Genomic DNA, 25,953 nt, shown 5'->3' with positions numbered 1-25,953 from the left:
CGCCGCGACTTTCGTTTTATCGTATATCGTGTATAGTTGCCGGAGGCGTCCCTTATTCATTTTAATCATTGCTAACATTGTAGCAAGTTTATTAGTAATAGTTATTCTTGGAAACTAATATTACGGTGCGATGAGCATCTTATTTGAGATTGAAACATGCATTGTTGGCGAGGATGAAAAATGGTATAGTGTTAGTATAGGACGGTAGTATATTTACGTCACGAGTGGATAGAATTAGATATGGAAATTTTATGCTATGGCAGGGTGGCAATTTAAAAGGGTGACAGATTTAATAGAAATTTAATAGAAACTTGGGATGTTGATGTATTAATTTGAGCTTGTTAATATTATTAAAGAAGAAAAAGGCATTGTGCTTGGCTTCTATATTTGACAATTAATGGAAACAATTTTTATTTTGCCTTGAGATCTGTCGACTAGCTATAACTCATGCTTTCTAAATATAAATTATCAACTATAAATATTAAATCTAAAATTGAATATCAACTATAAATATTAAATCTAAAATTTAATATCATCTATAAATATTAAATCTAAAATTGAATATCAACTATAAATATTAAATCTAAAATTGAATATCAACTATAACTATTAAATCAAAAATTGAATATCAACTATAAACATTAAATCATAAATTGAATATCAACTAAACATTAAATCCAACAAGAGCATTACTTTGAAAAAGGTACATGAAAAATGATAAAAAAGAAAATTGGAACGCAAGAGTTGCAGCATTTCGCAATCGCCGCGGAATTATCAGAGGCGCGCAAGGGTTAAGCAATTCGCGTCGCGCGGATCGCAGCGCGATAGCGATCGCTGGTGGAATGCGAGCTCTCCGGGCTGCAACAAAGTTGAGCCGAGAACCGTCCCGATTCCTCTCCTTTTCCAGTCGAGCAGGCCTGGGAAAAAGGAGAGGGGAAATCGTAGAATTGAAATCACGGCTAGGAAACCAGCGATTTCTTATTCCGTGAATTCTTCAAGGGTCGGCTGCTGCTCTCTCGTGTACAAAGGTCTGCAGGAATTTCCACGCCTACGAGCGGGTTAGACACGTGTCTGGCCCGGGCGCAGCAGCGGCGGCGGCGGCGGCGGCGGCGGCGGTAGACGTAGCCGGCCGGGCGGAGCGCGGAGACGAATCAAGTTGAAATGGAAACCGGATTTCAGCTGGACACGCCGACAGCCTCATCGCGATATTTCTGTCGAGAAAAGTCCGTGAAAAATGGTGCTCGCGCTGGAAATCCGTTTCGTGCTGTGAATCTTCGCTTCTCGATATTCTAACTTGGAGGAGCGTCGGGAAAATTACTTCGAGTCGCGCGATAGAAGTTGCCGGCTTGTTAAGAATAATTAAATCGTTGGATGGAAATAATGGAATAACTCTTTTTTATGACGATTATTGTAGTAGTAGCTGAACCCTTCACCGACTGGTAGCCTATAAAACGGCTTTTTACCTCGACCGGTACCCTGTAAACCTTTTGTCACGGCAACCAATAATTTGCCATCTATTATTAAGGTATTATCATGTAATTTTTTAAATATTAGATACTTTTTGCTATTAATAAAATAGATAAAATAAATATTGCTTGATGCTACGAAAACAGGAAAATACTGTCGAATGACCGGTCGGTATTATACGAGTGGTTCTCTTACGGTATTTTTACATAAATAAATTCTACAACATAATTTTATAACTTCATTCTGTTACGACTATTTACTTAGAATCCTAACTTAGAAATTGTTACATTATCAAAGCTGATAAAATTCTCTCTTGCACCAAGGAAATCATTCTTTTCGTTAACAGCCAGCTGCAATTATTACTGTGTTTTTAAGCATAAAAACGACTTTCTTGTATGTCTATGAAAAAGACGATTCCAGGAACACCGTCAGTCCGATACGCGTCAGCATTTCGAGAGCTCCGATATCTCGGAAATTGCTGAGTTATCCAAAAAGCTCGACTTATTTCTTCGAGCAAAGAAATAGTTCCGCTGTCTGTATCAGCCAGCAGTAATTGATGTGTTTCGAAGCGTAAAAATTAATTTATTGTATATTTACGAGGAAGAGACCAATCTAGGAGCCGGGGGTCTGTCTGATTCGCCTGAGCAGCGTTTCGAGTGCTCGGCGGTGGTTCGCGATCGATATTGCGCAGTCATGAGTAAAAATGTGTCGATGTCTTACGACCCGTATATACGCGGGGACCATCTGTCGATGACATCAGTAGCCCGCATGTACATCGCTTTTTTTTCCCCCTTTCCGCGCACGTGACGTCTAGTTTTATATAACAAATAATGGCCAATTTGCGTAGCGCGCGTTTAAAACGTTCGCCGCGGCAGGTAACACACGCGGACGCCGATCGGTCGATCCTTGAGTCACGCTTCCACCTTTACCTGCGGACAATTAACTCGTCAGCGTTTCTTTTTAACAACGCGCTAATTAGTATGTCTGTCTGCGATAGTCGCGACTTTCTAGATAATCGTGTCCGGAGGTCGAATAACTCGCCGGCTATTCCTATTCGCCCGTATTAGTTTTCTAAAAGAAAGTCTTCGTTATTCTTTTTGCCGCTTAGTCTTTTAATTATCAGCTGTCACATTTTTTCAAGAATATTATCTTTCGTTAAATACTTTGACTGCCATGTCGGGGTTCTCAATATCTAAATGAAATTAGAGGATTTTCTTTAATAATATTAAAATTTGACTGTTAAATTGTATGATTTTAATATACTGCGAATTTTAGGGATTTTTAATTTTAGGTGAAATATTGTTACATTCTTTTCACTGTAGTGACATCATTAACAGACGAAATATATTTCGATTTTATTTCTTTTTGATTTAATTATTGTAGGACATTTATATTTTATTTATATTTATACCAACTACACAAATTAGAAAAAAAGTTAATAACATAGAATAAAAATTAATTTTAAGTTAAAGTGTCAGTCTTTAATTCATCCATTTAATTAATCATTCAATTTTTAGTTAAAGCCGTAAGCAGTGGATATTATACATTGTCAAGAATAAGTTCAAACATAGTGACACGATTTATGCATCCAAGGTATTAAGTACAAAGTGGTTTAATTAATTTCTCTCTTATATACATATATATATTAAAATTTTTGTTAAACCCTAGACAATTCGTCTAACGCGCCTCCAGCAGCACAACACAAGAATCGAACGTCCAAGTCAATAATTAAGAAAATGAATGCCACCACCATAGGCTCCGCAAATTCTTCCGCAACTTCTCCAAAATTTCCGCAGACATTATACCCAGCTTCTAATGCACATTCGAGCTCGCACCCCGCAGTCTCGACAGCAAGACCAGCAGGATGTCAAGCGGCGAGGAACAATGTTTGGACATCCAGTTGAAAACTAACGAAATCCACGGTTCCCGGGAGCCGGTTACCCAGCTCTCTCTCTCTCTCTCTCTCTCTCTCTCTCGAAGATCTCCAGGATGCTCCCCATGGCTGCTTATCGCGCGCGGTGACTTGTGTATCTGTTCCGCGTTGATATCAAAATGCAAAACGGTCTGCGGATCGCGGATTAACGAAGTTCGCGTCGGCTTAAAAGAAAAATTGCCGACGACGCCCGGTTACAGTCGCCGGGTACATATTCATGAGAGAGCCTCCTCTCACCGACAAAGGTGGATATATCCGGGCCGGGTGGCGGAGACCGGCGCGAAAGTTTTAATAATTTATAAAGAAGCTTGTACCCGGGCTACGGGAAAATTAATTTCTGTTTCCTGGAAAGTTGCCGTGTAGTACGCCCGCCGCCGTCACCGCCGCGCGGCTCTGTCGAACATCGTCGCGCCATTATGCGGCCGCATTATGGGAAATTAATGACGGGATTGCTCGTGCCGGCGACGAGCCGTGATTTTCTGTTCCTACGCGAGATCGGTCGCGGTTGTCCAGAAACGGAAATCGAGACCCAGATCGACGGGCTTGATCACGGTTTTCAGCGACATCCTGTCGCCTGGACGTGTTTTTTACCGACGTGTCATTGATCTCGGATTCTTCGTAAAATAAAAATATTCGTTTTATACCTGTATTAACTTTATTTTACAATAACTGTATGTATTACTTTATAACGGTAATAATGCTGCATTTATTTAGGACTTTCGTCTTTTTATCTTATGATTATTTTAAGTATAAAGAAAATGGTAATCAGTTAAAAAAGAATTCCTCAGAAATACCAACATAACCTCATCAAATGAAATGACATGGATGATGAATAGAAAAAAGAAAAAATTAAATAGATTGTTCCCTGCTACAAAAATTCATCGCTGAAGAGGTTAAAATGATCGACATTTTTCTGACGATAGAATAAATTCCTCAGTTCAGCGCACGCTATAATAAAACAGCCGAATGCTCTCAATAGTCTTGTCATTTACACGAGACAGCAAGCGTCGATCATTTTTAGAATTTGTCAGGTTTAGAGTGGAAAAGTCTGTGGCAGAGTTGCGCAACGGAAGATAAACATTTATAGTTCGCCACGTAGAATGTTCATTCCGTAAAATCGTTTGGTAAATGAATTCTAGAACTACCGAGCCATCATCGTGATAAATATATATCGTTTTATATAAATTACAGAATAGAATTTATTTAATAGAAGCTCGACGGAAGAATTCTGTGCAAAGATTTTTCACAGAAACGTTACAGCAATTGCGCGACAAGAAACCAGTCTCGCAGGCTTGTTTTGGTAGTTCCGACGTTAAACATCGATAAACAAGGAAGGCGCGCGAGACTGTACTTAACGGAAAGTGCAGAGCGCAGTTTGATAGACCGACGGAGCAGCACTGGAACGAGCTCATTAAAACAATCGCTCTTGACCTTCGCGACACCAGAGGCCGTTCAAATACCTGAAACGGAAATAAAGATCCGCGGATTCGCCTGCGAGAGAGAGAGAAGCGGTATTTACGATGCGGAGCGCGCGGCGCGCTCGTGCAATTAAGCATTCAATTAAATTAGAAGACGTCGCAAAAAAAAAAAGGGGAGTCGGCGACGCGGCCGCGACGCTCTCGGTCCCGGCTGAAACGGAAAACTCCGCGCGTAGGTTCTCGCGGCGGCGTTTTATCGTCGGCCGGCGGCGCCCCGCGACCGACGACGGCATGCAAATGGGATAGATTACAACGTCGGGTTAATTGCGAACTATTTTCCGGGCCGGGGAGAACGCGAAATGTTTTGCGCAACGAACGCCGTGACAACGGGGCGGCAGGACAGGCGGCGCGAGAGCGGCGCGAGAGCGGCGACGTCGGCGGAACAGATAGAGAAAGAAAAATAGTTGGATATCAAAGGTCGCACCTGGCACGCGAGTCTCGATTACGATGGCGCGACGAACGCGCCGTTGTCCGCCTGTGCACGGCCGTCGGAAATCCGGAACGGAGTGACGAGAGGATTGCGTAATAGTCGGGATGACGGCAAATTACTGGCCGCGCCGCGGCGGCGTCCACGGTGTTCCGAGAATCGAATTCGTTTGCTAATTGGAGTTCATCCGCAGTCGAACATTCTCTCCGATATTCCGGCTCGCTGGGCGAGCGCCGCGCTTCGGCCGCGAGGTCGAACCTTTGGAAAACCTTCCCCGAAGGGTCGACAAAGAATTTTTTAACCGATCCTGATTTGGAAAATTTCTTTAGTCGCGATAGTCTACGCGCTATTCTCGCGACGCAGCGTTTCTCGTCTCCGCGGAAATTGTCGCCGTTTTATTCCGTTCGAACGCGAAGACTGATACGATTCATTGACTTTTTAATTTTTGTTAATTCTTGCTAAGTTATACGGCGACGTCGACCTGTGAGGCAATATTTTGTATCCGATGATTAGACTGCGGACGCGACGCGTTCGTGAGGAAAATGAATGCGTCATGAGCAAAGCTAGATAGACGTTCGCTGTATCACTTTCTACTTGTTATAGTTAACTTAGATCATTTTTATATTGATCCCTGGTTTACTTATGAATTAATGATCTTTTTGTATTTTCTGAAGGAAGATTTTTAATTCAGAGGAGCTGTTTTTCATTATTTCTATCTGTTACGATTGGCAACAACGTTGTACGAGTTTTTGTTTAATAAGCAGATCGTTGTGTTAATCATATCAATAAATAAAAGGTTACGAAACATTCGCAGAGATAACATAGTGGAACCCAATGAACATGTTTGATTTACAATTTATTTGTAGAAGAATGTAGAAACTAATATTTTATTAACAAACTAAGAGAAGAAAAAGACTTTCGAAATTTCAGATATACGTAACACAATAATATACTTCAATTTTCTTTAAAAAATAATAAATAACTGTACAGGCTTAAATAAAAGAATGAGCTAAAAACTAAACGTATATACTTCGAGATATCTGGTTGTGTTGCAATATTATTAGAGCAAGTAAGTATATAGCTCGAACGCGCTAAAAAATACAAGCAAAGAATAGAAAACCCTTTTCACAAAAGAATCCAAACCATTGATATCTTAATAAATCAAAATTTATAATAAAAATGAAAATAATTGACCCTTTGCACTCGAAGCCATTTTAACTGTAAATGTGATATAATTTTCCCGATCTATAGTATTTCTATAGTATGCAATAAATTGCACTTTCATGGATACGAAATTGATTCTTGCGACTCGTAGCAACAGTTTTGCCACAGTTTTGCCAGGTGCCTCAGAGTCACCATTCGAGTGCAAAGGGTTAAAACTTTAAAGCGTGAATCGAAAGGTGAAAGTAGAAAGCGCTTGTGAGCCCAAATCCACCGTACCATCTCAACTCTGGAAAAATCAGGGATGACGAGAGTTTAAACAAGACTTGTACAAATACAGCGGCGTCGCTTTTACAAGAACTCGAAACCAGCGATCGCGTAATTTCAAATCCGAGCTAAAATGTAAAGCGTCGTCGAGAAAGCCACGGCGAAACGAAAGAAAGAACGCCGCGGCATTGCAGCGTCGGCATTAGCAGGAGAGCCAGGCGCGGAGAGGCCAGGTCCTTGGGTATGCAACGTTTCCCGTGCCGTTGTCTGGTGACTGCAAATCGCCGTGACACGGGTCCGTCGAGACGACACGGACGGCAGGTGCACACGGAGATCGTCCGGATCTTCCGCGCTCTCTCGCAGCCTCCGCCTCCCTGCTCTTCTGCGCCTGCTGTTCGGCTCGCGGCGATCATAAGCGCGCGCGCGAGCGGAGAGAGGACGAGCGGCCTCCGGCCGAGCGTGTGCACAGGTACACACGGGCTCGTTACTTGCGCGCGCGCGCGCGGCCCTCGTCCGCCTCGTACGATACGCCTCGTGGTCCCTCGATGCATCCGTGTGCGGCCTAAGTGCGCTTCGCTCCGCGCCGCACGGTGCATCGAAGTGCCTGTTTTTTCTTTTCCTTTTTTTCGACAAAATTCGATAGCTTGCGTTCTTTTTAATACGAAGACGGGGAACGAAGTGGATATTTTTATTTATATCGAAAGTAATCTCAGTATGGCGTTATTATAAATACAGTTATAGGTTCAAGGATAAGGAAACGATATTCGTGAAGAAATTATTTATTTATTGCGGATTTTTTGTAGATAGATTTTTAGATAATTTTGAAAAGTATAATTTTGTGTAAAAAAAGTAAAAAATGTATCCCTTTAGAAGGCTAAGTTACGTTTACTATGAAACAAAAATAAAAAGCGAAAAATCCTTAAGTCGAACATGCTCATATTTATATATACAACTATATAAATACAATCATAGATCGCCAGTTTTATTTTAACACGCGCTACCAAATTATTGTTATACTTCCATTTTATTCCATTCCCCGTGAAATTTTCGTGTAATAAAGTCTTCCGTCCTATTGCACCTGCAATTACGAAACAAGATACTATGTTCATGGTTAAATTAACCAGCCTGCTCAAAAGCCGAAAAATGTTTAGTCTACGGGACGCGCAGCGCAGCGTAAACATATTTCGAATCGATACGAATCGAGTGACTTTTTCGATTTTTGTCCCTCGGCTTCGGTGCACTGTGCGCCTCGCCGCCGGTGCAGCGGACGCGGTGCATTGTGGTGTGCAGCGAAGACGAAAGGGGCTGAGGGAGGAAAGAAAGCTGGAGGAGGCGGAGGAGGAGGGGGAGGAGGAGGAGAATGACGGCGGCGGCGGCGTCGGTGCAAGGGAGACACGGAGCGCGGCGCGGTGCAGCGCATGCAGTGCACCAGACAAAAAACGATGAGCTGCGGTGGGGGCCAGACGGGGGGCAAAAACACGCGACGGGCCCCAAACCCTGGCCGTTGCTGGCCCCTCCTGCGCTGCGCTCCGCGCCGCAACCGACTCTCCCTTACGTACGGCGCGGGTCTCCCTCCGCGCCGCCGACACGACGCGCCGACGCTCGGCCGCCTAAAGAAACCGGGGATGGGATCGGGTTCGATACATCCTCGGAAATTTCTGCTCGGACGATGGTCAACGCCGCACAGCCGCCTATAGTTCGATCCACTCTATACCGACGTCCCGCCGACGGGCGGACCTCTCGCCTCGCTTCGTCGCTCGAAAAATATCGATTTTGCTCCGCGGCGTTTCGCACGGCACAATCCTCTACGCTTCGTTCCCTTTCCGCTTCTGCCTCGTGGCGGACCGCGCGCGACGATTCGCGACGACGTCGAATCGACGTTTCCGCCGACCACTTGTTTCGCTTGTTTGCTTACGCCTGCTTTGCTTGCTAGTCGGGATCGTTCGAGTGGTCCTCCTCGGGCTTCTGCCGAATAGTCCCGGAAAGTTGACGTTGATGCCGGTCGCGAGAAGTTAAGCTTTCGATGCGGGCTGCGTCGAGATTTCGATACCGGGGCCACGAAAAGTCGTGGCTCCGATCGTCAAAAATTGATGCCGGGGCAACTTTGTTGGTCGAAAGACTGCTGTTCGAAAGTTCGGTGTTCGCAACTGCGCGTCGAATCCAGACTGTACAGGATTTCCGTATCAAGTTTGCTCTTTTTGTTAATATAGAACCTCGATAATTCTAATAATTAGACGGCGGATATTAAGAACACTGGAGAAACGTTAGAAAATTGTTTTATTAACTTTAGGTTATTTCGAACTTGTTACAGCTATTAAGAGAGAAAAATCCTGCGATTAACGCAGACAATTTTTAAGCCTTTGCACTCGAAGCAATTTATATTTTTATATTTATATTTTTAATTATTTATATAGTTTATTAATTTTAATATAATTTATATTTTTCTGATGCATATGTAATTGATTCTTGTGATTCGTACCAACAGTTTCACTCTTAACAATTTTTTAAATTATTAGTATGAAAATTATAGTAGTTTATAATTTATATAATAATTTAAGTTAGTATGAAACTTTGTTGGAATGAAAATTATTTTAGAACATGACAGACAAATTTTAGAGGTGCCTCGGACTCGCCACTCGAGTGCAAAGGGTTAACTCTCACTCTCACTAATCGCTGTGGTATAGTATCTGTAATCGTAAGAAAGAACGCCGAGAATTACATGTTTTCAATTACAATATATTGTCGCTCAAAGTTCCGATCACAATGCTTCGTATTAACAGTGTCTCTAATTGCATAATTTGTCGAATCACTAAAATTTTTTGCCAGGACATTTTTTTACAATATATTGTCGCTCAAAATTCCGATCGCAATGCTTCGTATTAACAGTGTCCCTAATTGCATAATTTGTCGAATCACTAGAATTTGTTGCCAGGACATTTTTTCCTGATAATTCTACATACTGCAATTCAATCAAAGCACGAACCGAATATTTTGAAAATTGTATTTTTACTTAGAGCCGCAGGGTCGGTTGTCTCTCACGGTTTCATTCGAAGCCGGCGATTAAACTAAAGTAACAGAGAAAGTCGAGTAGAGCACTCAGAATTTATGGCGGCCCTTAGAAAGGCGTTTAAACTTGCTCTCTCGCCCGTTTGTATTCGCAAAACACGTTTCCTCTTGCCACGCATGCAATCTCTCTAAGAACGTAAAAAGGAAATGCGAGAGAATGGAAAGCACGTCTAACGCCGCGACCCATGTTTCTCTATTTATAATAATATTCTCTATATAATATGCCACAATTTCTTGCGCCTCTCTCGCCCAGCGTTTTACGGTGTATTATCTAGATACTCGATCATCAACGTCGATCCGCCGGCATCGATCTCCAAGCGGCGGATATTAACCCTTTGACGTACAATTTTCTTCTCAGTTACTACGATTAGAAATTTTTTAATTGGTATGATGTCTTAAAAGAGACAGAACATTGATGTTTATTCCATGTCTGATTATACTTAAATGCTTAAATATTAAATATAGTATCTGTAATCGCAAGAAAGAACATCGAGAGTTACATGTTTTCGATTATGATATATTGTCGCTGAAATGATTGCAATGCTTAAACCGCGCGACCATCGTAATCCTTTTCCTTCCGCTCATCCTCGCGAATTCCTCGCGCGTTAACACTTTAGCAACCAGGGATCTGGACGTAAAAATTTAGCTAAATGTCACATTTTCGTTTCTATTTTGATTCTATTAATTTCAATCAATCGCGAAAGATATTTAAAAAATTATATAATAATACTGAAGCTCACGGTAGTATAATCTAACATAACATTTATCTCAATAACAGATATTAAATTATCAGTTACCATGACAAACGATTCGCAAGGTTATCGTACGGTGTAAAAAAGCCGATTAACAGGCCACCGGTCGGTAAAGCGTCGATCGCGTTGCCGAATAATCGCGAAACCCCGAATCCGACGCGAAAGCCGGGCCGGCTGCGAAGGGGTTCGAAAACCACCCCTCCCGGTAAACCCAATTCACGCCGATGCTCTTAAAAGCCGCTCGAGACGTCGCGTCGTTTCCATTGAACGATGCCCGGGTGGCGCGGCGTGCCGGACGAAGATAGCGGTCGAGGATCGTCCGCCATGGAAAGCGAACGATCCCACGGCAACGAAAATCGTATGCCATGGCCGATCTGGTCCGCGCGGCTCGGGGCCAATCCCGCGTTCGTTCACCGGCCAATAAAAATTAGAGCGACCGGCGCGCTCGTAACCGTGTTCCCAATCGATGCGGCCGTCGCGACCGAAAATCTATTCGAATTGATCATGGGAACCGGGCGTATCGACAAAACCGCAGGCTCCGCCGATCGGCCGAATGAATCGGCGCGTTAAGGACGCACGACTGGATTTACGTTGTTAACCCCGGCTGGGGCAGGGTGGAGGGGGCGGGGCGGGGGAGGGGCGGACGCCGTTTCGAAAATGGTCACCGACACGGCGACGTTCTAAATATTTCAAGTGGACCGCCAAGGCTTGACAATCGTTTTTTCCTTTTTTTTTTTTTCACACCGCCACGGTTTTCCGACGCCGATTTTGATCGGCGGATACATTCGTTTTTGGAACGGACTGTTGCGGTTTTTAAGCAATTACGAGAATCGATAATGGCAATTACCGGATCGCGGATTTTTATTTATGCTTTGTAGGGAATTATTCGATTGGAGTATGGATTGATGCTATTACTGAAGATTTTGAAGAGTATAGCGTAGATTTTTATGTGTTTATGATTTGTAGAAAATTGTAATTGTTCAGTAACAATTAGTGGTATTTGTATCTTTTTTATTAGATTTAATTTGGTACTTGTGAAATAATCTATGAAAATGTGCATTTTGGAATCTTTCTCGATTCTCGAAATTTTTAATATACACTACACTGATTATAGAATTTTATGATTTTTTGGTACACTTTACTGTTTAAAGTAGCGGTTGAAGCAGTATTGAATAATGACCTAATCCATTTGTCAACATTTATACTAGTTAATAAATCACATCCGTCTACAGAATCCAAATCGGAAACATTTTGCACTACATAGTAGAGCAACTTCTAAAGGGTCAAAGTCTGTCAGTCAAAATCGTAAGTAGAAGCGTCTACGAGTTTCCGCGCGAGAGATCGCCGCCGACGCAGGGTTCCAGGGATCTTCAGGGATTTCAGCTTACTGCCAAAACTTCCAGTCCAGCTGGCAATTTATTCGGTCTGCGATATTCTTTGCCAGGGTTCACACAGCATTAGCGTTATTAGCCGGGGCGCGGCCTGGCCCGGCCGGGTGTTTGAGCGTCGAGGAAGCGCGGCAAAGTCCGCGGCGGGCTTTCTTCGGCGAGGCACCGAAGGGAGGAAGGCGAGGTCGTCCTGGCAAGTTCAGGCTCCTCCGTGCTCGAGGAGGGAGCGGTCGTCCAAGTGGGCGAACCCCGGCGTGCAGGTCTCCAAACATTTCGCGTGTCAATATTTGACGGAGCGTTTAGGATGTCTGGGCGTCTGGACACGGGGCGAAGATGCCCGAAAGGTCGGAGGTCCTTGCACCTTCCGCGAACGTCGCTTTGTCCGCGACTCGTTTCCACGAGCTTGATCTTCCGGTGCCACCGAACCGAGCATGAATCTGCGAACTCGTCGAAAAAAAGGTGAAAGGGACCGATTTGGACGAGTGCGCGTTTCTGCGTTGAACGCATCGTTTCTTGGAGTTTGAATTATTCGAAATTATGGTCGCGTAAAGCTAGTCACTGTAACTCAAACTGAGTCATAGTTATTCAAGAATTGTCTTGTAGCGAATGTGATTAAAGTCTGGTTTTGAAAAACTCATAGGGTGGAGTATCACGAAAGGTAAATAAAAAAGCCTGAAATTATCACCTATCATTTCTGACATCTTTCGAAAAGCAGAAAATTCTCTCAAATTCTCTCCATAAACACCCTCAAACATTAGTCAATGCTTCCTCGAATACAAAAAACTCGCACATCAGACTTCACACGATCGCAAGAAATTTAACAAATGAATTCTTCTCGCTATTCATCCTATTCTCTCGAGTCTGCTAGTCCAACATCCGTTGACACTTCGCGTCTGAAATCCTCTTCCTCCAAGGAACGGAAAACTGTCTCGCCGCCTCGTATCGCCAATGTCGTCATTTATTTCGCGAAGGGTCTCCGTTTATTTCCACCGTGATGTTCGCATTTCACGATTGCGTGATTGCGAACGGCATGACCGACCACGCCAGTCGATCATCTCTGGAACGATCGATAATAATCTTATCGGACCTCAACAAAAGCGACGAGTGGAGCAGAACTAGACTAGGTGGAACAAGTATTCGGAGAGCAGCCAGATTATCCAGCCAGGTGGCTCACCCTCGACATTCAGCAGTCGGACCGTCGGCTGGGGGGTCGAGAACAGTCTGTCTGTGCTTTTGGACACACGTGGAGAGCGCGATCGCGCAGGACGATTATCAAGAGGAGCTTCGGTCAGCCGGCGATGTAGAGAGAAAGAGAGAAAAGGAAGGGAAGAGTGAGAGAGTGAGAGAGAGAGAGGGAGAGAGAGAGAGAGAGGAGGGCGGGGGGAGATAGTGGCGGCGATTCGCGAGGGTCGTTCACTTCCGTCTCTCAAGGAGGAACGCTTGGCATTCCGGTCGACCACGCGATCAAAGGCGAGCACGGTTTTTTCCTGGCGGCGAGATTTCCCTGAAGAGGTTTCCGAGGGACGGCCTTCAAGACTCAGCGCGAGCCAACTGTCGGCGGCTCGCCGGATCGTATATGCCGGCCACGGACTCGGCCGGGACCCGCAAGAGCGGAGAAGGTCCGGCACACCGCGCTGTATATAGCAGGATCACGGCATATTATCCTGATCCCCGAGGCGGCGTCCCTCTTTTCCCTCCTCCTCTTTTTGCTTCTCCTTCTAGCGCCCGACGCGAAACACACCGAGCGTCAGGTAGCCGGGACTGCGGCTGCGGCCGAGGGACTTCAGCCCCGGCTCCCAGCCTCTCCTCCTGTCCGCTGTCCAGGCCCTCTGACATGGCGACAGAACCGATCACAACGGTGATCCTCTTCCACGGCCACGATTTATGGATTACTCTCGAAAGCCGATGCCCGAATAAATGGCCGTGTGCGGACTTTCGACGCGTCGCGTCGCCCCGTGGTCGCCCCGTCGGGTTTCGTGTGACACCTGGACCTCGGACCGTGGAACATATCAAGGCGAAATTTTTACGAAAATTCACGAAAAAAGGAAGTCGCGTGATTGATATTATTTTTTATCGCGCGGTGTTTAATGGCTTCGATGTTTATCCGGAATTGCTTTAGTTTGTTTAAAATGGCGGCTCGTGTCAGTGGTATCGAATTTTCATGGTTAACTAGAATCCAGTCTCCGATAAGACGATATATCTTGTATTAACAAAGTATTATGTTCGGTATAAATTCAACGAAAGAAATAATTTAACAAATTTTTTATATAAGTATAACTAGTTAGTGTTGGCGAAATTTACGGTCTGGCGTCTTCGTTCCCGTCTATTATTTTAATTGCTCATTATATTTCGTAATTTATTATATATCAATTTTATTATGCATCAGGAGTCTATCGTGTCGCCCGTCAAAGACTTAGCAACGCGAGACTTCATGAAAAAGGACAAATAAACTTTGAGATCCGTGAAGCGAACGCGAAAAGCAACGTCCGCTGCAGAAGAGGATCGAGCGTCGGGGTTCATCTAAGTCCGATCATCGATCGCGTGATTCCGATAATGATCGGAGCCTACCGTGCGCATGATAGCGCCGGGCGATCGTGTTCGCATGCAACCTTGAAAACAAAGTTGCGTGAGCGAAGAAGAACCACCGAAAAAGCTTGGACGTATCCGAGGGTATCTTCCTCGGCTACACACATTCGCCTCGAGTTTCTCTTTTATTGTTCGTTAAATCGTTGCGATCGCTCTGTTAATAACTCGCTGTCGTTGATCGCCGGCTACCTAACCGAGAGACAGCGATAAATTCCGGGAAGCGGCGCGTTTCACCTGCAACTTAGTCGACGGCCAACGATCCGGAGCGGCGCGGTTCCACCGAATTTCCAGCGTCTGGGACAAAGTCCTTTGTCCACGTCGGGTTCGGCCGGTGCGCGACCGTTTCGCAGAAGTTTCAGACCCGGGGGTCAGGGACCTCTTTTCGCCCTTTCCTGCTTGCTTCTTTTTTTCTCGTCGGCGTCGCTGTTAGCGTCTCGACGTGACCACGGGGCCACGGGGTGTACCGTCGCGAGACTCGTACGGCGTTTAACGAGCGCTGGGTGACGAGCGGTTCAAACCGTTGAACCGGCGATGATGAACGTTGATAAGGTTTTATGGTCGTGTCTCATCCTGTCCCACCAATCGTGTGCCCGCGCGCCCGTCGCCGGGCACACACACTCGCTCCCGTACACACGTACGCACACCACCTTCTTCGCTCACCTCTTCTTCGAGCACAGGGCGAGTTACGAGCGCGCGACGCCAAAGAAGGTTTTCGCCCTTATACTCTGCCACAGGGCGCGGAGAAAATTCTCTCCCTTTAGGAAAAACGCTTCCCTCTTCTCCCGCAAATTCTGACTCTATTTCTCATTCAAAATTCTTTACTTTCGCATCTATTCGTACCGGTGGACGCTTCTATCTCTAGAACCATAAGAATCGCGTTCTCATTCGCTATTCGTCGATCGAATAAATTTTTCCCCACTCCGCTCGAGGACGTCGTTTCTCCGCCACCTGGTTTACGGAAGGTTAAGACGTGTCGGTGGTCCTCGTTTCACCGCTCGGATCGGTCAGCGAGCTTTCTGCCGGCTCGTCCGAGGAGAAACAAAAGGGCTATCTAGCCGACTGAACCACGTCGAAGAGAGCTAGGAGAGCGGACCGAAAGAGAGAAAGCGCACAGAAAGCACCGCCGTTATTTTTCTTCCATTACGACTTAACGAAACGAAACCGTTCGAATCGCGTAACACGCCGCTCGCGGCCGGAGGTTCGCGTTTCCCACGGCGCGCCGCCTAAAAACAGTCTGGCGCATAATATCCGAATTACGCGGAGGCCTTGGGTCCCGATGCAATTTTCGGTAGGAACCACTCGCACAAAGGGAGGACACATCAAAGGGGAACGGATTCCCTTTCGGGCCGGGGGACGAAAAAAGAAAAGAGAGAGAAGGGAGAGCAGATAATATTCCGTTTGATAATCTAACGGCGCGGCTGCGAGGCGGATCCACGGAGCGGATCCGCGCGGCAACGGCGGCGGCGGCGGCGGCGTGGAGGGGGGATTTCACGGGACTTCTCGGGTCGGCGGCGCCCGCGCGCAATTTTGCAAAATTTCGAAGACGGGGCCGGTGTGTGCTCGAGAGACGTTAGGCGAACGTCGCCGAGCGTGACTATAAGAAATTTTCCAGTCTCGTACACTTTCTGAATGAGAGAGGCGGAGAGACGCGGAGCGCCGCCGGATCCCCCTTCCCGTCCCCCTCCCCCCCGCCGTCGAACCGCGCGGGAGGGAAACTCGGGCTGGAAGTTCGTGCCTCGGAGTCTCTTTCACGCATCACGTACGAAATTGACTGGAAGCGGGAAGTTAGTCGATACTTTCGTGCGTCGCCGCGCGAACGGGGGCCGCCCGTGAAAAGCGCCCGGAACCACCGTTTACAGCGGACGGGAGAGAGGGGGGGGGGGAAGGGGAGGACGTCCGTCGCGACGCCTCCGCTCTCCGGTTCGCCTTTTTCCGTCCCGGCCCCCCGAGAGGAGAGAAATTTCGAGCGGAAAATGGAAAAACCGTAGAGCGGCCCCGGCGAAAAGCGAAAAATCGAGAACGATGAGCAGAAGAATTCGCTGGGTGGTCGGGGAGGTGGGGGGCTACGAGAGCGACAAATGCAATTCGAACCGCGAAAAACGAGCAGCGTAGAGGCACAGATTAAAAAGCGAAAAAATTGTAGAGCGGACGAGAGAGAAACGAGGGTACACCGCCGCACCGAGAGGAGAAAACCGAATAATGTAGAATGAACGGTAAAAAGCTTGCGATGTATGGGCTGCAAAAAGCGAGAAATCCTGGACAGGGTGAAAAGAAGTGAAAAAATGTAGAGCGAACGGGGGTAAAAAGCGAGAAACGTGAATGGGGGGGCTGGGGGGAGGGCGGAGGCGCCGCGCAAAAAACCGAAAAAGCGTAGATCGTGTAGCGAAATCAGGTCCGCGTAGGACGGAAGGCGTAACGATTGCGAAGCGTAGAACGATCGGTAGAGGGCGAGGATATGTAGGGCGGGCGGAGCGAAAATAGAGGACGAAGTCGGAGAAAAAGGAGGATCGAGGAGCGAAGTGGAACACGCGGGAACTCTTCGAAACTCGAGACTTTGTGGCAGAGAGGCATTTCGGTACCTTCGTCTTCCTTTTCGTTATTCCGGTTCGGTTGCTCCGTTCCCCGGATCCCGATAATCTCGGGCACGGTTTTCTACGTTTACGTCGAGCGCCGGCTAATCGCGTTTTTGTAAACCGCGATTTCGTTTTGCGATAATCCTGATAAGAATCGATTAGAAAGTGGAGAACGATTATGCAAGTCGCTTTTGCGTCTACGTGTGCCGCCTTTCGATTTTCGATGTCGGCGGCCGAGCATCGATGAGCTGCTATCCGACAGTATTCTGCTCTAAATTATAGAAAATTGAAGCGGACGCGAGAACGTTTCGCGCGGATTCATCGGGGGAAGCCGAGCCCGTCTATCAACGCACGCTGTTTGCCGTTTTCTAGAGCCGAAGTTATCAGAAGCAATATTTCACCGAACGTCTACATCCCTCAGGAAATGGTTTAGGAAGGAATGCAGCCGCAAAAAAAAGCCGCCTATCACTTATCACTGCCGTGCAGATTACGGCGTGGCGTACGCGTTTCGCTCTCGAGTGCAGCGACGGTATTCGTTCTATTGCCTCTTCCGCTCGAGCATTTAGAAAATCGTGCTATAACTCTGCAACGTGTACGGTATGAAAATACAATAATCAAAGAAACGTGAAATCCCGTCTCTAAAATAACATTAAAAATACCCGCGGCGACGTCTGCGAACGGAATATATAAAACGAGAAAATTAACATTCGGTTGAATCTCGAAACACGCAAAGATTGAATAACGTTTTGTTCCCGGCGGTGTTCGCGTCGAGGAGTTTAGGTAGCTTCCGCGAGGATTAATCAACATTTTCGTCATTATATAATCTTCCCGGCAGCGGTCTTTCTAACGGAACGTGTCCATTTGTTGACAGTGAGCGCAAGCAGCTACATAGTGTCAGTGGTGCTCGTCCTGGTAGTCGGAGCACTGGTGGGTGTCCTGGCGACGGTATCGCATCATCTTCATCATCGTCGGTTGCTGCTGCACGAGCCGGCCTCCGCCTCGATCTTGCATCACCATCGGCACCATCATCATCATCGTCATCACCGCGAGGAATTGCCGGCGTCGCATCAACGCCGTCTCCTGCTGCAAGATCACCGTCGTCATCCTGGCACACCGGTGAGTCTTTCATTGCGTTTCAACGGGAAACCGGGACGCATTTGTCAATACCCGTCCGCGTCGCGTGCCGCAACTTCGTTCCTATAAAACCAGCCGCGTCCGCGAAACGCAGCTCGCGTCAGCGCACCGACTGTTTCATGATTTCCGTAGGCGTCTCTGCAAACTCGCGGAACTCGATCCAGAAGAATCATGGTTACCTTCTGCACCGTATTATATACAAAGTGTTTCGATAGAAAATTCAGTGGCGGTTCTAGGCGTTCTCGGTAGCGTGTAGAATTTGATAAGGTGGAACGCAGTTAGCTGTTAGATAAACGCGGAACACCGCGCGCTACAAGTTCCACTGAAACTAGACGTAGTCGCAGAACGCAGTATACATTTAATGTATATTTCTACAGTGAGTTTGAAAGACCTGAACTCGACTCAACAAATATCACTCCACCAGTACTATACTGTACTGCAAAGCAAGCGTTGGATGCGAAATGCAATAGCGCGACTCATTTATGTATTTGTACAAGCGCGTAGAATTTTACACGAAAGTGTCACCATCGACGCTTTGAGACAAGAAAATGAAACAAAGCGCGAAGCTATCCAGTACGTGCAACGATTCGAAACCGTAGGCCCACTCTCGCCTTATCCACCTAAGCAGACTGCAATCGAAACAGCATCGCGTCCCGAACGGCACGCCGCGAGAGCCGCGAGCCACGTTTTCCGCGTTCCTTCTCGGTCTCGAGGCGCATAGCTGACGCAAATCGTAATTCTCGATAGCGTGCACGACCGTACCTCTCGTTATTGGATCGTAGGAGTGGAGACAGACGAGCGAGCAGGTCGGAGCAGGACGGGGGGGAGGAGGACGGGGAACGGAAGCGCGATTTCCCATCCGACGGAGGTAGTTGCGGGCAGCGTCGTCGACCTTCGGACGAGATTATTACGCGATTCGTGGAACGTCGAAGGCTGTCTGGAAAAAGCTGCTGATATCTAATCTCGGCCGGGATGGTAGCGCAGCTGCGCCTATCTAGCCCACATGTTTTCCTCCCGGCCTCCGTCTGGAAAACCAGACCGCGCGAGGCCTCTCCTGCGCCCACATTCCATCCGCTTCTTCTGCCTCTCCCTTTCGATCGCTTTCCCCTGCGCCTCTCCTCCTCCTCTTCTCCTCTTTTTTTTTTCTTTCTCGCGCCGCGGACAGGTGTGCGGCGGCGAACTGACGCGACGCCGGAACGAAAAAAAGCGACGAGAAACGCCCCCGTTAATTATCGGAGACAGCGGCCGGGAGCGGCTTCGCAATAGAATCGGACGGTGCTCGCCACTTTTTTTTCCACCTTTGCGCAACGATGTGTCTTCGCGCGAAGGTTGCAGACGCTTGCGCAAATCGTCGTGGATTTTCTAGGAATGACTCGATTTATTTTCACATAGGTATGCAAAAGTATAACCTGTGCTTGGAATTATCTATAATTTTATTAGGTTGCATGTTTCAAAGAACTCTTCTTGCAGGTATGTTTTGTATAGGTTTGTTTTGTATTCATATTCAGATTTAAATTAATTGCGAGAAATTAGCATAATTGCTGTGCTATAGAGTATCAGCAAAATCGATGACGCGGTCTAAAATCTATTTTCGTTGCGGAAAAAGATTAATGTGGTTCGCGGTTTATAAACGTATTACTTTTAGTTAAGGAAACAGATATGGGCATAATTATAGAAGATACGGAAAGACGATGAACGCATTCGCTGCAAACAAATCTTTATGCAAAGTAAAATTTATTTTTATCAGTGTCAAATAAAAATTCCTTTCTCTAATAATTTCAGGAAATTATGAATAATATATGGATGTACTTAAATCTCTTTAATATTTTCATTGCTCGGAACTCCATCGATAAATTTCTATTAAAATGGAAGAAATCTATAGTCTAATAATTAATACATAGAACGTAGAACGATATTCGGTCGAGCAGTCACGAACGGTCCGAGATTAATTTCCACGTACAAATACCATAAACGTTGCGTAAAACGATAGCAGTTCGGAATCAGTTAGAAGCGTCGTAAAGTGTGTACACACGCGGCAGTCGTCGTTGAATCTTTCGTAATTAGGAATTCAGGAGATAGACATCTTAATAGTAGCGTTATCATAGCGATCGAACGATATCCAGGAACGGATTCGACTCCTCGATTAGGTAAGCTTCCGTACGATTAAAGCAGCTTCTCGTCTTGTTCAATATCAGGCCACGCGTCTTTGTGCAAAATGAGAGCGTGTCGCGTGCAGACGTGAACAAAGATAAAGAAAAGAGCGGAAAGGGATAATCGTTTTAACAATTTAGAGACGAGTAGAGAAAAAGAATGTCCCGCGACGACTCGACTTTTCTGTTTGTGGCGCATTCGCGACGAATCGAGGTGTCGAAGGGCAATTATTTCTCGATGCTCTGAAGACTCTCCGGGGTTGATTCCCGTTCCTCGCTCGTGCTCGACGGTGCCCCGCGTCACGGCGGTCCTTCCTTTTCCCGCAGATCTCCATCCTCGCCGACGATCCTTCGCGTCGCCTCCACAAAAGATTTATTTCCAGCGGACGCGACAAGACCGCGATAACATCAGCGCCGGCAGACACGGGAGGACCGAGCGAAACGGGAAGACGGAACGGATAGAGACACGGAATGCCCCTGATTCGATTTGTCTCGCTGGTACGACGCGCTTATGGCCCTGACGTCGGACTTCCGGAACACGGGGACGTATTGTTCGCTCGGCGAGATCCTCGGCAGACGCCTATCGATCCCGGCCTCTCTCGCAGCTACCTCGCGGACCGACGACTCTGCACGCTCTCTCACTCTCTCCCTCCCCCTCTCTCTCTCTCTCCCTCTCTCTCTCCCCGCCTGTCGCGCAAATGGAAATTAGTCGGCGGATTTTCACGTGTTAGGGAATTAGAGTGGTTTGTCACTATCCGGAGATCTTATTGATCACCCCGAGTGCCAAGCAATAGTAGATTTACCCTATTAGCTAGACGCGCGCTGCGCGATCACGTCGGTAGGAGACCATGCCGAACCGTCGAAACTCGTTGGAATTAATCTGTTATCGAATTCTCATCTTCGAGGTGGGATCTGTTTGAAACGTGATCGAACATTGGTTCGTCCCACTTTTATTCACAAATTAGTGAAACTGTTTCTCAGGCTTAGTTTCAGATTTTTAACATTTTATGCTTTTCTGAAATCAGAGGATATAGGGTAGTAATTCGCTTATTTTCGTTTCACAGTTCAGATTAGTCTCTGAACGAATTACCATTTTAATTATATAATAATAATTATATATAATAATTATAGAATCAACGACGGTGTTAACAGTTCTCAGCTTTATTCATTAATTTTTCGAAACATATTTTCGAAGATTCTCTTCGTGGATCTATTAGTTTAATAACTAATATATTTTATTTCACTTTAGCGATTTATTTTATTTTATTTTATTTCTGTAAATTGTCTAATTCAGTGATGACTAAAAGTGAATTAGGTTTTACTAGGCCATGCTTTACACATTAAATTAATATGATTGATTTATACGATACGTATTGATTAATACAATTAATAATGCAATTATATTCATCGAAATAATGCTGCTAGTCTCGTCAAATATATGACGTATACGTCGACGTATTTTATCTGAACTGTGCTCTATCCTTTAAGCATTTTCAAAGAAAAATATCTCATTTTACTCTTTTATTTCCAGAGAACTTTCTCTACTTACAAGAATCATTGTATCTCACAAATGACGACGGATACGACATATAATTACATAAAAATCAGTAAATTCAGCTTAAAAAATTACAGTAAAATCAGCTTTTAAAATGCGTCCCACTTGTCACGATACACCCTGTGCAGCGCAAAGGGTTAAGAAATTCCACATTCTATGCACCCCATCAAATATTCCCCAGCTCGATCGAACGCGTTGGAGCACTTTGTCGTTCAAACGTCTAGCAAACGATTCTTCCAATCGCGTCACCGGGTACGCGCGATCGCTATCGATTTCGCGGAGCAAAGGAAGCCCGCCAGGAGCACTGCACTCCCGCGGCAAGGTTGCTCCTCGAGTGCAACCTTGCGCGGAGAAAGCAGAAGTATATCTCGGACCGGTCGTCGATAGCGTCGGACGGTGCCGGGGAATGGCAGAAACAGATCTCTCGTCGAGGACTTTATCTTCCGGCGGGGCGCGCGGCTTGTTCGCCTCCCCGATAGACGACGCTCCATCACGGCCGGCGAAGGAGTTAAGGGTTTCATCCGTGCATCCCGGGCCATCGATACCAACCCCATCCGCCGTCGCGGCGGTGCGCCGGGGCGCGATACGCGGAAAATGGAATTTTCGAGTGTTCGTCTCGTACGTGACGCGAATTCAGCCCCGATCGGCCGCCACGATTCTCTTGTTTCCGGCGTGCACGCGCGCCGCGTCTCCGCTCCGTATCCGCGCCCCGCGAGAGGATGCCCGACACGTGCAAGTGAAAGGTCGGATTTCGCGGAAGGTAAACGCTCCGGAGAGAAGAAACGCCCGATACCGAGCCGGCTCCTCTTCCTATCCCCCGTACCCTCTACTCGTCGTACCCTTTCTTGGACATCCTCGCGAGCCTGACAACATGATCTTCGCTGTTACCGCCGCCGTCGCCGCCGCGAAGGAAAGAGTAATGGCGGATCAATCGCGTTTTTGTGAGGGGGACTCTAATTTTCATTGTTACAGCTACGCTGCGAATTTTATAAACTCATGGCAACGAAATTTTGCGCAATTTTACCAATAATGAAAATTTTTTGGATTATTGCAATGTACATTGACTAATGAAATGTTCATTCCTTTTTATAATAATTTTAATGAGACGCGAATAGTAGGATAATATTTTTTAATTCTGTAGATCTATTTATTGTTTCGTGATCCATCTACATATTTTGAAACGAAAGATTTCACCCTTTTAGTGCTGGCTGAAAATGTTCTGTTTAACTATCGCCTATACTGATTCAAGTTGATTTAATTTGATGAGGTTATAGCGTCGTACAAAGTTTGTAAAAGTACAATAATTACGAAATTTATAAAGGAACTCATTGAGAAGTAAATTTTCCATTTATTAAAGATATTAAGACGACAAACTTGTCTTAAAGACTATTGCTGACGATATATGTTTTCGGTATTTTAAAAGTGAAGAATATCAACGTATTACTTTCATCTTAATAAAATCAGTAAACGAGGAATTAAATTTTATATCCATTGCTTGTAGATAATTGAAACGATTTTTACTTTATAAGTCTGCAGACTAGCAAACTGAAGAATTTTCTAAACTACAAATGGAATATTTTATTAACCGATGCAACTTTCCAAACAAGCCAATAATGATCTGCTTCTCAAAGCAGCAGTTTGCATAAAACTTAACACTCTACCACTAACAATCGACGACGAATTAAATTGCAAAATCTTCTTCGATAAATTCAGGGTTGATCGACAATGACAGGAATTAAATTCGCGGCTCCGTTGGACGTTTTCACAAGTAAACCGCAAACTTCGGTAACAACGATCGTTAACCGTGCACTTGCGATCGGGAGACCGAAACAGCTCGAATCCGACCAGACAACCGGCGCCATAAAACACCGCCGGCATCGCAGATAATCCCCCGATTCTCCGAAGCGAACCATTAAACATTCGCGAATTATTCCCCGAACGGTTCTGGTATCCAACCGCAGCAGAAACGTAGCGCGGCTGGCGACGGCGGGTTGCGCGAGCGGTTTAAAACGGAGGCGGAATAAGGCGGACAATCTGAATAAGTTATCAAGTGCTTGGTTTGCTACAAGTAGACCAGTGGTGGTACAGAGAAGCGCTTGGCTAGCCTCTCGTCGCGAGCGCGCGCTGCTTTATCAGCGCTTTGGTGGCGCACGGCTTGGCACTCGGGTCGAAAGTTTTGTTGGCATGCTAAGTCCTGCGGGGTGGCCGGTGACGGGCGTAAAACCAGTCCAGCGGGTCCCCGGCAAGGGCACGCATAGATTACGAGTTAAATGGTTTTAGGGGTAAGGGCATCGACGGCGCGACGCGGGCGCGAGCGCGACGAGACGCGTCCAAAAGGAACGGCGCGACGCGGCGAGCCAGACGGCCGCGCGTCCCCAGAAAAATCGGCCGGACGGTCATTACTTGCCGCGACACGCCTTTTTTATCGGCGATATCGTTACGCGTCGGGTAATTGGAAGCCATTTCAAGTTCTCCGTCTCTCTCCATCTCTCTCTCTCTCTCTCTCTCTCTCTCTCTTTCCCTTTTTCTCTCTCCTCTTTCCTTTTCTCTCTGCCCTCGTCTCTCTCCGAACGTCCTCCGCCTGTCCCCTTTTCTCGTCTGCCTCTTTTACGTCCGGATGTCTGGCCGTCTCGTCTGACCACGTTACTCAGCGGTGCCGTTTGCCCGAAAACCGGCGAAATCTCTGTAAAAACGATACTATCCGACAGAATTTGCTCTAATTTTATGGCCGTCTTCAGGTCGAGAGGTACGTGTTCTGCGCGGACGTCTCGAAATGATATTCGTATTAAATTAGAGGGGTGGAATCTTGGCGTTCACGAAAATTGTAACTCGTGTCGTAAAATATAATCTATAAATACTAAAATGTTAGACTGAAATAAACGATCGAGTTGCTATAAAGTAACTTAATTTATTATTTTAACATTATAGTTGATCAGTAAAGAATACACGTGTTAGTAAACTGTAATGTCTCTCGTGTTTCACAATGCCGGTGATGCGACTTACGCCATTATAACTTCGGACACCTTAAGTGTTCTTTTACATCGTTAAATTCAAACTACTCTATGAAGTTTTATTTAATGATGAGGTTCGCCTTAAAATGGTATTACAGAAGGGGGCTTCTTATTTATAATGACAAAAGGACAGTTTTTGTGGATTAAGTTAATTACAAAATTAATTGCCTATTTTTTCAAGTATGATACAATTAATTTAAAATTAATTTAATTTAAAACACTGCTGACCCTGATTTTAGTTTGTCTAAGAATAGTAATTTTAGTGATCCAAAATAATAATGAATTTAAGGCTGACAATTTTTTAAAATTGTTAAAGTGCGTCACATACTACTCTCTAATGCTCTATAGACTCTATATAATGCTCTATGTACTCTATACATGTATAATACTCTATAGTGCTCCATAACGCAAAAAAAAAAATATAAAAATGACAATTTCCAGAAATGTCGCACAGAAATCGAACGACTTCCGCCACACTCAAATCCCTATAAGAAAACATAATTTTTCAACCCAATTCACGAACCAATATTATTCCAAAAATCGAACACTTCTAGAGCAGACATCTCGTCGTCTCGGCGGCAGCGTGTGACGTAACGGGCGACGTTGAATTAAATCGGGTCAATTAAGAACGCGTATTAATTTTGCTCATTAATCACCGAGTGGACGCACGCGCATGCGAGTACATCGATTATTTATTCGTAAATCAAATTTAATTACTGGCCGGGACGACCCGGCCCGGGATTTACCCGGCGAAATAAATCAACGATTGTCCAGCGAGCGCCGACGAGAATAAGCAATGAGATCTCTCTCTCTCTCTCTCTCTCTCTCTCTCTCTCTCTCTCTCTCTCTCTCTCTCTCTCTCTCTCGGTCGAATCGAAGCCCCGGTCTTGAAGTCTGCGAAGTTCCACGAAGTTGCGAGGGAGCGCAGAACGGCCGCCATTCATGATCCGAGCGCAGCTTTCCACCGGAACTTCTTCTTGTCCCATTCGAAATTTTGCTCCCGAC

The 25,953-nt window shown here is 45.9% G+C and overlaps 1 protein-coding gene across 1 annotated transcript in view; it reads left to right on the top strand.

The window, feature by feature from the left end:
* LOC144471000 (uncharacterized) overlaps positions 1-25,953 on the top strand; it is a 190,013-nt gene that overhangs the window by 58,424 nt on the left and 105,636 nt on the right. The window contains exon 3 of the mRNA XM_078182636.1: positions 17,970-18,214. Coding sequence (XP_078038762.1) covers positions 17,970-18,214 — 245 coding nt within the window. The remainder of the gene's footprint in view (positions 1-17,969; positions 18,215-25,953) is intronic.

The sequence above is a fragment of the Augochlora pura genome, chromosome 6 (genome assembly GCF_028453695.1).
Source record: "Augochlora pura isolate Apur16 chromosome 6, APUR_v2.2.1, whole genome shotgun sequence".
Lineage (NCBI taxonomy): Eukaryota > Metazoa > Arthropoda > Insecta > Hymenoptera > Halictidae > Augochlora > Augochlora pura.
This window is presented reverse-complemented; position numbering and strand designations above follow the sequence as displayed.